At 39.4% G+C, this 12,526-nt stretch overlaps 1 protein-coding gene across 1 annotated transcript in view; it reads right to left on the bottom strand.

The window, feature by feature from the left end:
* Nucleotides 1–12,526, bottom strand: part of RAD18 (RAD18 E3 ubiquitin protein ligase) — a 136,633-nt gene that overhangs the window by 71,283 nt on the left and 52,824 nt on the right. Inside the window, exon 10 of the mRNA XM_063121492.1 lies at nt 1,832–1,969. Within this exon, the coding sequence (XP_062977562.1) occupies nt 1,832–1,969 (138 nt within the window). The remainder of the gene's footprint in view (nt 1–1,831; nt 1,970–12,526) is intronic.

Here is a 12,526-nt window from a genome sequence, read left to right as displayed (position 1 = left end):
GTCACAATGGCCTTGTTCAGACAATCACATCAACCATGAGTTCTATGCTCAGAAATAGCTGTGGCAAGTCTGAAGATCATATGCAACCCCCTGCTCCTCCGTGGGTAAAGGAGGAGAGTGCAAGCTTCCGCTTTCACTTTAAGAACCACAGTTCTGCATTACATCCAAGCTTATGAGGCTCTGAGTTGAAGTCCTAGTTCATGCTCTCTTGCTGCCTAAAGCTGGGGGTGGGATGTGCTACCGCATCACACTCCTTTCCTGCCCTTGCTGCCACTTCACACCTTTTGCCGCCGCACTGCACCCCCCCCCTTTCCCCACCCTGTTATCTCCTTGGTTCTATGGAGAGCTGTGCAGCTAGAAAAAGCAGCCTCCCAGGTTTCATAAGTTCTCATGAGATGCCTTCTTCCAGGTACACAGCTCTCAGCAAGGAATGGATGCTGGCAAGGCTCTCCAGAGTACTTGCTGGAGGTAGCAGAGCAGCAACAGGGGAGAGTTTTCCTGGCGCACGCAGACGGAATAATGCAATTTGCTGCTCCTCCCACTCTTCCACCTGACGTGGGTGTCTCACCATGTTTCATGGATGGGCCAGCCCTGGTGAATTGTTCTAACCAAACTTACTTAAACAACCCAGGATCTAAAAACCACTGCTTGTTTCTGTTTTGTATTAACTAGGTTTTATTAGAATAAACCACAATTCCAAGTACAAGTTATGCAGAACTGTGGTTTATTCTTAAAGTGAAACTGGAAGAGGTGGCAGGAAGCATGCAGATCATTCCCAATCACATAAACTATTGATTATGAAATAGTCTCAACTGGGCTATAGTGAATTTTATAGTAAAAGGCAATTATTACATTAACATATATTTATGAATTCACCAATTTTCCTTTGAACACACAGAATCTCTGGCTGCTGAGTGTCTAAGAAAAGTTTATTTGGAATCACAGTTAGTCAAGACAGACTATCTAGCCCATCCCTTAAGCTTGAAAGCATCTGAATAGTAAACCACAGCACACACTTCAGGACCAATCCTGGTTAAAGTTCCATAAGGAGAGACAAGAACTGCCATCTCAGTCCCAATGTAATAAGGTCCAAGCAAGAGGTTTTACATGCCCATATTTGAAAGAGAAAGTAGATTCCTTATGGTATATTATCAATGGCTGATATTTATATTGGAGGATATTCATATGCACAGTTTCTAAAGACTTTGACAAACTGGTCTGGTATGCACAATTGTTGCAGCCCACTGGGGCTTATTTAAGCCACAGTGGGTTGTGGGGCACACTGGTGGTCATTGTGAATATTCAAGCTGTGTCAGGTGAATAGGCAGATGCAGCAGCCTATTATGACCTTTGAACCCAGCATGGGATGGGTTGTTGTCGTGGTAAATAAGCCACCTCCAAACCAAAAATAGCCTATGGATAGTGGGTAGTTGCCCAAAGCATCAACCCACCCTTGCCTGGTTCAGACACCACAGTAAGTTTACATGCATGAATATACAAAATAATCATCTGGCTTAAGTTCAGATGAATGTTTTAGAAACCTATTGAATCAAGCCATTAAGCTGCTTTATTTCCATTCCTCATGTAATGTTTTTATGCTTTTAATGCTTTTAAATTTTGTACATTTGTTTTTAATGTTCCATGTTTTAATCTTTGTAAACTGCCCAGAGAGCTTCAGCTATGTGGCAGTATATAAATGAATAAATAATAATAATAATAATAATAATAATAATAATAATAATAATAATAATACATTTACTAACAATTCCTTAATCAATGAAATTATACATATTAGTATTTCACATTGATTTTTCCTAATTAGCATTCATACCCATCTCTATAGTAAGTTCTTCAGTGGAAGCTTCTTTCTGTTCTGGTCCTTTTCCCTTTAATTTGACTTTACTGGTATTTTTCTTTCGCTTATTCATCTGGTCAATTAAAAGCTGAAATTCAGCTTTGTGTTTCTTCCCTGGAAAACAAAAGTACATTATACATAAGGAGCAATCAAATATCTAAAGATATGAACATAGTCTAATATAAGCTTGAAGAACTAGTGTAGTAAATAGCTTCACCAATGCTCAAGTTGGTCAGACTTACAAAGCTGTTTTTCTACAACACTCTGTGAGGAGCTATGAAGTATTTATGTAGACCCACTTCCTCAGGAAAAATTAAACACATCCAACCATGGCTTCAAAGTTCATCTGACAAGACCAAGTTAGCAGTGCGCTGAAGGAAATCCTAATGTAGGTTGAAAGCCGTGTTCTCTCCAACAAGTTAGGTTAGGATGGATACTTTGAAGACCAATTGTCTCCAAGCCCCTCAGAACTCTCAACTGTACTCAAAGTGTTTCAGCAAGAAAACAGCCAGGGACACATAAGCACCATCATTTTATTCCTGCCCCTGCCCCACACATTTTAATCTAACCTTCTGAGGAGGTAGGTGAAAGATAGCGATTTTCCCTATCACGGCTGAAGAGGATTTGAACCAGGTTTCCCTCAGATCTAAGCCCCACATGAGTTCAGTCTCAGATAGTGGAGAGCCACTGTCATAACAATGCTGAAAGTGGCAGATTCAAGCCCTTAGTAGTGCTTGAATCTGATCCCAAGAGCTCTAAATAATAAGCGCCCAGATCAGAGGGATTGACTTGCTAAGTCAGCCCTGTCCATGTTGTGTGTTGCATTTTTCATATCCCACCATTCTTTGTACTTATGGCAATGTACACAGGCAGCGTTCCGTCATGGCACTAACGAAGTCCAAACTTGCTTAGCAGGCTTACTGCTGTATGTGCATTCAGCTCAGTGTTTCAGATCTCCCTCAGAGGCCTTCTACAGGTCCCACTTTTACCTTCAGAAGTAAAACTGAAGGTAAAAGACTGAAAGTGGTAATTGCTTATAGGGTTTTTTCAGAAAATATGCAACCCAAATATATTGATTTATTTTATTTTATTTTTCAATTATATCCTACCTTTTCCTAGGGAGGCCTGCCTGGTGCTTAGCCTGATACATTTTGAGCACTGGGTGAAGACTTTTTTTTTAGTCACCCAAACATTTGAGACCTTTTTAAAGCCTTATGATTTTTAGTCTTAAAGCCGATAGTTCTGCTGCACTTCTCTTTTGTAGCCTTCCAATTTTAAATATTGTGCAGAAAGTGGTTTTCCTTTTCCCACATCTAACCGCAAGAAAAAGACCAGAACCCCAGGATGGTTTGGGCACACATGCACGCACGCACACACACAGCTCTACTTTTTTCCTCTGCTAGCTGTCTGAGGTTAGAAAGGAAGAGGGAAGTGTGCTTTTCCCATGTGGAGCACATTGTTTATCATGACCGAAGCTCACTGCTATGTGATCATCTTCTGGTATCCTGTCAAAGCAATATTTCTTGTGTTTTGATAAACCTAATCCCCTTACTATATCTTTGAAATGACAGGCACAGTGAAACAAACAGAACACTTTTCTTCCTTTTATAAAACTTGAAGAAGTTCTAATCCCAAGGCACCGTGTGTAATAAAATCTTTGAAACATACTCGTAACAAAGGAGTGAGCACTGAAGAAAGAGCTGCTCAGATATCCCTTCAGAACTTTTAAAAATGGCTGAGGGTTCAGGAGAAAGAGAAAATTATGATTTCGCAAATGACAATTCTGATCAGAAATGATATAGCAGCCCTCAGCAAGTTATTTAAGAGGCATTTTTTAAATCTTCACGATAGCGGTTTCCTTCTTACCATACAAATATGATGTACATATTCTACATTCTCCAGGACTCCTCAGAAATATGTCCAAACAGACCATGCACAGAGACTTCTGAATGCCAAATAATCCATTAAGCAGAATTCAAGTGGATATAAAAGCTACATTACTTGATGCTTATTCCAAAACTAAGGAAAAAATATTTTTTCTTACATTCCCTTTGACAAACAGCATTGTTAAAAAAAAGACCCAACCCAAGAACAATAAGGATGTAATGCTCCTTTCCTGTGACTTTCTAGTGTTAAAAAGAAAAATGCATTACACTGGTAACACAGCTGTACAAATCTATAAGAGATTTGTAATTGACAATACTGCCAGACATTAACGTTTTTATTAGCATTATTAAATTCTGCAGGAACCTAGGATTAGTAGTGAGAAATAATTATCTCTATATTACAAGAAAAGATGTGTTTAATGGGAAAGAACATTTAAAAATATTTTAAAAAAATTCACATGTCATTGTATGGTCTTATATTAATGAATGGGAGCATAAAAAGCCACAGTTTTTAAAAAGAGTTTCAGGGTGGGATGTAGATAATAAAATCTATGGCCGTGGCATTCAAAAGAACTAAAACAGGCTCTAATTTTGATTAGATAAGGGTGGAAGGGATATTTAACCATTTCCACCCAGATTGTGTCCCCAATTGAAAATTGCCCCCACAGAGAGGTTATTAGCCTCACAGAGTTAAACACAGAGGTACCTATGTTTATTATTATAATTTATTAATATTGGATGCTTTTAGTATGCTTTTAGGGGTGTTTTAACAGTGTATAGTGTGCTTATAATCAGTATTTTATGTGTTTTATACTTGTTGTTCCCCGCCTCAATCCAAACGGAGAGGCGGATAAGAAATAAAATCATCTTCATCATCATCATCATCATCATCATCATCATCATCATCATCTGTATTGTGCCTGTCTTTTCCCCCTAATTATATTAATGCCAGCTTAGTGGGGTGGGGGTGATTTTGAACAGGGAAATGGTATATGGGAAAATTGTGAAATACACCCTTCCTGGCACCACTGTTCAGATCAAAATCAGATCCCTATCCCACCTACAGCTGCATGTAAGTTTAAAAAGTAAACATTTGCTGGGAGTTTACAGGTCCCCATGTCATATCTGGTTTCTCCCTAAGAAAGTAACAGGTTGTGTCTATTACTAGACTACTACAATTGTTCAGTTGCCCTTCCTCCAAAGAGTTCAGGGCAGTGTATATGGTCTCCTCCTTCCCCATTCCTCCCTCACCAAAACCCAAGTCTGACCCAAGAATTTCAACCTTAGTCTCCCCAGTTCTAGTCTAGCACTCTATGCACTACCCGACACTGAGCCAGTTTGCACATCACAAATTGCCACCGTGGGTTAATTAACCCTTGGGGGCAACATGGCGCATGCTGGCCACCATTTAGAATATGAAAACCCTGGCCAGCAGTTGCCATGGCTTGTCTTGTTGTGTAAACCCATGTGGCAGTGGGCCCAAAGGTTAATTAACCCTCAGTGGTTTGTCATGACACGCAAACTCAGTCACTGATTGTCAAGTGAATACATGACAAATACATTAGCCATATTTCCTTTGTTTTGTATTTGCCACCTCAATGGCCCAAGTATAAACCTGATAAATGTCTGGCTGGGAGTTGACTAGGAGCTTCACATTACCTCTGAAATTTACAAGGAACAGCTGGATGCAATTATATAAATAAAACACTAAAATAGCTTTTCAGAACTATTTTTCCCGCTTCTCATGATTTCAAAAAATGTAAGGACTGATTGAAATTAGACACTGTTATTTATTTTTTAAGTTGTGAAGGCTAAGAACGACATTTGCACAAAATATAGTTTGGCATATGCTATTTTCATGTTTATAAAAACCATATAAATTATCCCTGGCCCTCTAGCAATATGTCTCATTCCAGTCTTTGCACACCCGAGCCTAAAAAAACATATTAGAATAGAATCTACCATAATATCTTATTAAAAAAGTAAAAAAGAAACTCTGCATGTTTTAAAAAATAGCCGTTCTACAATTGTGAAAGTGATTTTAACATCACAAAGCTGCGCTAATTAGAGCAGACATCAGGTCAGGCTTGCTGATATAAGGGAATCAATCCCAGAAAAACTGAAACCCAGGCAAGACCAGCTGGGGAAGAAAGACCTGTACCATAGAGAATTTAGGGAATAGCTCACTGGTAAATAGCATGTGGTGCATTCAGAAGCCCCCAGATTCAATGTCTGTCATTTCAAGTTAAAGCAAGGATCAAGGGACAGAAAATCTTTATGTCTGAGCCCTTGAAGAGCAGCTGACTGGCAGAATAGACAATACTGGATGGACCAAGGGTCTGCTCTGGCTTGATGTGAGTAGAACTATTTCCCATCACCTGATTCTTCCTTTAACTTGAGATGCCAGTGATTGAATCTGAAACCTTCTGCATACAAAACATTTTGCTCTAAGGAAGCTTCATATGTTTGGATATGTGCAGACATTCACTTTTCATTCAAAAATATGACACCACCCCTCAAAATGGGTTTATTGTTGCATCTTACATTATTATTATTCTTATTTATTTATATAGCACCATCAATGTACATGGTGCTGTACAGAGTAAAACAGTAAATAGCAAGACCCTGTTAGTGAAAGAGAAGTAGAGCTTTCTGGTTACTTAAAAAGAGTGGGTAGAAGGAATATCAACTTCTTACCAGTTTTGTTCTGAAAGGATACCCCAGAAGCAAAGACTACGGCTTGTGGAAGGTTAAAAAAGTCAAATTACAGAACTCATGCCCTGAGAAAACTAAGAACAAGAATAAACTGAATAGTGAACCTGACCCTGTTAGGAATGAATGGTAGAGGTCCACTCCTTTAAGTAAAAACTTTGTAACAAAAATAATCACATCAACCTTCAGAGATCATTTAATTTTGACAACCAACATTAACTTTGAGGTGCAAATATCCAGCTGACCTTTTGAAATCAAATGAGTCTATGCCAACATCTGACTTAATAGTAAAGAAGCGTGGCAGTTTACGCCATAATCTTAAAGTAATTAGTTCTGGCCCTTTATGACTTTCTCTTTAGCAAGGTGGATGATAATGCATTTGGGACCTTGGCCACATGAAAAGCAGATGTCCAGTTTAAGCGTAAACAACTAACAGTCAAGGGGCTTCCTGAGAAAGAAAGTGGAATTTTTGGAGAAAAGAGATGTGGTCCAATGACTTTAAAACTTTAGAAAACATCAGAAGGAGGAGTTGATGATGTAAAAAGGAAGGCACACACAGGAAAAGGACACTTCTTTCTTCTCTCAAATCCTCAAGACCTAAGCTGACTTTTCAGCACTGGCTTGAGCCTAGTTGCTAGGCCTAAGACCACAGTCTTTCTTGAGAAGGCAGAGGAGTGTTGTCATTGGGGTGGTGGTGTTTGTCTGTGTTTGTCTTAACAAGAACTTGTTCTCCAGAAAGCTACTAGGCTTGTAAGTTTTCAATGTGTTTTGCTGAATGGAGGTTCGTGTGACTGGTTAACTTGCTTTAAATTGTTTAATAACTGATTAAAGACATACAAGTCTAAATGAGTTTGTGAGTCTGTGTGAAGTCAATCATTCTGGTACTTATCTTTAGAGATTTCATCTACTATATTGTAGGGTATAACTTGGGGGGTATTGGTGGAAGGTATGCAGGAATCTCCACTTACAGGCGAGCTATGTCCAGTGCCTCTCAAGTAAATGGTTATCAATAATATATCAATAATTTCCTCTACACAATTCATTCTTTTAAAACTGTGTTGAGCAGACAGTTGTAGCTGTACTTAATGAATGATATCCACGAAGATCAACAACTGCTACAATAAGCAGGATGAGCTTCAAAAGGTAAAAGTGAGGTTTCATTTTTATGATTTACAGTTAAATCTGGAAAGCAATGAACTTTCTGTGACTCACAATATAAAGGAATGCAATTTTCACTTCCCAGGGGTTAAGTAATATCTTTCATGCTACCATAATTGTCCTTCACATTGTTGCTTAGCCTTCTCCAATCACAGAATAGAACCTCTTAACACACTTCAAAACACCCTTCTGCTAAGAACTCACAAGAATACCTCTGTAACAATGAACAGGGGACCAAAGGGACATTTGCCAGAGGGGTGGCATGCACTGTTCTTCAACGAAGTGGGAAATAACTATTTCTAAAGTGGGGGCGGGGCATTAGCTCAAACAACCATCCAAGCCCAAACTTAGACTTTATTTTAAGAAATGTTTTCCATAACACATGTGCACACGTGTTACAAAAGAGAAAAACAGCTTGGTTAGTATAGCAGCACATGGATTAGTATACCTAATTTACAGAGAGAGAAAGATAGAGATCAGAGAAATTAGTGTTTGCTCCTGGGCTTTGCGGAACACCAATGTTCCAAACACCATAGTTCTAAAATCTGAACAATTAACAGCTGAGTCTGACAACCACCCAATATGCCGAGGAATCGTTTTGATGCCTTCTGTACTTGGTGTTATGCCAGATATAGGTAGAGATGCCACGAACATCCAACTGGGTTCACGAGGGCAGCGGACCCCCCTGCATCCAGCTCTCATGGACCCAGTAGGAAGCGCCCACAGCAGCATGGAAACTGCACCTGAGGGTTTCTGAGTCCCTGAAGAGTGCTCGGCAAACACCCACCTTTCCCTCCCCCCTCCATGTTAATGTGGGTCACCACTGGCATGAAAGGAGGAAATGTGTGATTTCCAGAGGGTCTGGAAATTGCACATTTCCCTACCCCGTGCTAATGGCAAAGGTTTACCCTTGTGTCAATAGGGCCTACAAGGCCCCCACTGTCACAGGGGGGAGGGAAACACACAATTTCCAGAGCCTCCATTAGTGCAGAGGGGAGAAATGCCAAGCACTCAGAATTTCACCCTTCGCTAGATGTTAGCGCTTAAGCATTTTCTGGCAACATGATGCATTAGGAACCATGATTTCTCAGGTTGTTACAACTCCTTACCCCTTCAGAAACCAAGAAATAGTGAAGGATTCCCTAACTGTTGTAACCCAGCTCAGAATATTTTAAAAAATAAAATTCACAAGTTTATATCATGTAAAAGAAAACAAGACTCCACTATGACCATATGGAGCCCACAGAAGTTTGTGTGTGTCACTCACTTCTGGGAGCCCTACACACAATTAGCCATCTTTCAATCTTAGCCATCAAGGAAAACAGAAGAAAACCCTCTCCTTGCCCTGTCAAAAGGAAAAATGGAAGTTCTACTATTGCAGGTGCCTTCCCACAGTTATTTCAAGCTAAAAAAAAAACATTATTCAGTATTCATTTCATCTGAACACAACAATGGACAAATAGGAAACGGGGTGAAATCAGTTTAGGTCATAGTTGTGTCTAAGGGTAAGCTCTCATACATGTTTCAAATAGTTGACATTTTATTTACACAGTTTGTGTCCTTACTTTACCCCATCAAAAGGATTGCCATTTTTTTGTTATTTATTTTCTTGTGGGGATGGACCAACCATATATACTTTGGACAGCAATAGTATTCCAACAAAAATTCCATCTGGCTCTGGAACACATGGGTCATAGACATGTATTAAAAACTCCTCAAAATCAGACTATAAATCAAGGGGAAGTTTTTCCCTGTCTTATTCCACAAATGTACTGTAAAATACACTCCAGGCTGAGGCATTTGTTTCTTTCAACCTTAATGTTGTTTCCAATTTCAGCAACAAATTGGGAAGCGTGGGTAGGGCCCACAGGGAACCTGACCTGGAAAGATAGCAGCAATAGTGTCAACGAGTCGAATTCAAGATTCTAGCGAAGGAACTGAACCAAGGAGGGGAAAGCAAATTCAACCATAACGATCTTTTAATAAAGAAGGGCACAATGCACCAAGCATCATTGCCCAACTGTCCCCATTCATACCAACAACATCTGGCAGAAGTAATCTGCACTAACACAGAATAGAATCCTTCTGCACTTTACAGCTAGAGAAGCCTAATGAATTAAATCGTTGCACGTTCGCAAGTTGAACTAACCTGATCTGAACCTCCCAGAACAATGTATAGATCAGAACGTAGTTATCTACCATTTTTGCATTTCCTGAATGTTCTGACAAAGTCCTCAGTTTAAAACAAACAAAAATGTATTCTGAAGTGCATATTTAAATGCAGCTTTGCATGCAAATTTTTCAAATAAAAACTCAAGAGATTAATAGAGAAATGGGTCAGAACATGCAGGTAAAAACATGCAAAAGTGACACACACCACCCTTCTCTGTTTACAGCTTGTACCCAAAATTACTTCAACTATCCTTTCATTTAGACAGTCAGATAGTTAAAGCAATTAATTATCCCAGTGAGAGTTGTATGAGAAATTCATTTCAGTTTATTTTTCATCAAGATTTATACAGTTCACAACCTCTGGACCGAACTTGGATGCAGTCTGTACATTTCCGAGCTTGCAATGTGATTTGTTGACCAAAAAACATGCATTCAGCAGCATGCGTACATTTAAAAAATATGTATGAAAAAATGTATACTTTTGAAACATGTACAAATGCGCTTTGATCAATGACAGAAGAATGCGTATATTTACAATGATGCAAACAACTGATATGTGCGTTGCACGAAAATAAGCACAGGTTTTCATGTGAAAAGGAAAAAACAATGCTCACAATATGATATGGACTCAAGTCAGAATAAGCTTCAAAATAGAATTCAAAGAACTTTGGCGAGCTCAAGTTTGACTGATATTGCACATCCCAAATCCCAGTATGAATCCACATTTGTGTGAACATCCTTGCAAAGCCTGCATTAATCCAGAACAATATGGATTGTTTGTTCTGTATCCATGTATTATTCACCCTGGCTGCTTGTCATAGACCGCAACAGAATGGCCATTTTAACAAACCCTTATAAACAGTGCCAGAGCACTCTTTAAGCCACCCTCATTGCCTTAACTGGAAGGAGGTTGGAGCATCCATGAAAGCCCTACTGAAAACAATGCAAGCTGTTTTCAAGCAGTGCCTGGCAAATTACATCCAGAGGATAAATCCACCTGGCAATTTCTCAAAATCCTGGTTCTGTGCTAACACAAACAGGAGCTACCTTTGGTAATCGCAGGCATATTTTCCCCTGGATCCACTCCCCAAAGCCAAAAGCTGTCAGCCAGCCATGCAAACAACACAGCTTATACTCATTCCATAATGGTCCCTGTCTACTGTTGGAACGGACACAGCGGAAACCCTATGAAGATGAGTATTATGGAGATTAGGCACATGGAAACATCATATCCAAAGAGCTTGATGAAGGAGAAAGAACAGAAACAAGATATCACGAAAATACCTGGCAAACATGATGATCAACATGAAAAATGAGTTCTTGGCGTTGAGTAGCCCACATATTTTGGAATTAAATCCAAAACTTTGTTGTTGTTTTCTTTTTTAACCATTTCACAATTGTAAACAGCATAAACCTACACAGGCAATAAGCCAACACACTAAATGCATTTTTCCAGGATACATTTATACAGTCACATAATAATTTAATAGTATGATCAGTTTCAGCTAGCAGAAAAGAAAGGAAATGTACACTTGTAGCTGAAAGCATCTGCTCATAAGAAGGAAACAAAATTTAGCAAAAGATTTTGTTGGCAATTATCCATCTCCAGAGGAAGAAGAGTTTTATGAGTCTGTCTGCAACTACAAAGCATTTTGCCTATGATCTGCTTAGCGGTGCTAAGGGCAATGAAACTTGCTAGCATCCAAATGACCCTCTTGACGTTACTGGCCAATGGAACAGTGGCAGTTAATTCACCTAGAGCCAGGCAAGGACTGATTTTCAGGACAGGCACAGCTTGACAAACGTCCTTGCCCCTCTCACATGGCAAAAGGTTAGCCATTTCCAGAGCCTAGTTAAGTTTTTGCCATGGTGAGAGGGGTTGTTGTACCATGTCCTGCTTTGTTGGTCCCTGGTCGACAGCTGGTTGGCCACTGTGTGAACAGAGTGCTGGACTAGATGGACCCTTGACCTGATCCAACATAAGCTCTTCTTATATTTTTAGTGGCATACTTCAGTAGTAGCAGAAGAACTGGAAGGAATCGACGGGAAATCTAAACTTAGTGAGCATGGCATCTCAGATTAATCCATATAAATTATTATAATCTATTCAGATCATTGGCTCTATTTGAACAACCAAGATTTCTAATCAGGGTATTTGGGGGCAGTCTGCATTTAAAACCTCACAAATAGAGATGCCCTCAGATCTCTTGCAGTTTTCTTAAAGGAACATCTTTCTTAAAGCATTCCAATGTTTAATAAAGTTTAGTTCATTGAATGATGCATTTGAAGTGTGTAGTACTGTGTGAGGCTCACGACGTCCAGCACTGAACATGCTCTAGGTCTGCATCAACAAGATGATTTTGGAAGGAAATGCTCTTATCTTCTCCAATACAATGCCAGAGCAGTAGAAACAGGCAACCCCATTCCTTCCACTCCCTTGAGATATCAGACATGCGCCAGCAACAAATCCAGAGTTTAGCAAATATCCTACTATCTGAACATATCTTCAACTAGCTGAGAAGCCAAGTGAGGCACTTCTGTGAAAACCTGGCTCCTGATAAAATAGCTGCTAGTTTCATGATTGTCATTTCCATTACCACAAACAAGCACTTTGGTAATCTCAAAATAAAAGTGTTCACTGACATAACCTCAAGCGTTTCTAGCTATCAATTTATTTATTTAATTTATCCCCACCATTCCACCCCAAAAATGCCACTCAAGACAGCTAGCAATAACACACAAT

Source organism: Elgaria multicarinata, chromosome 3 (assembly GCF_023053635.1).
Source record: "Elgaria multicarinata webbii isolate HBS135686 ecotype San Diego chromosome 3, rElgMul1.1.pri, whole genome shotgun sequence".
Taxonomy (NCBI): domain Eukaryota; kingdom Metazoa; phylum Chordata; class Lepidosauria; order Squamata; family Anguidae; genus Elgaria; species Elgaria multicarinata.
Note: the sequence above shows the minus strand (reverse complement) of the source record. Positions and strands in the feature narration are given on the sequence as shown.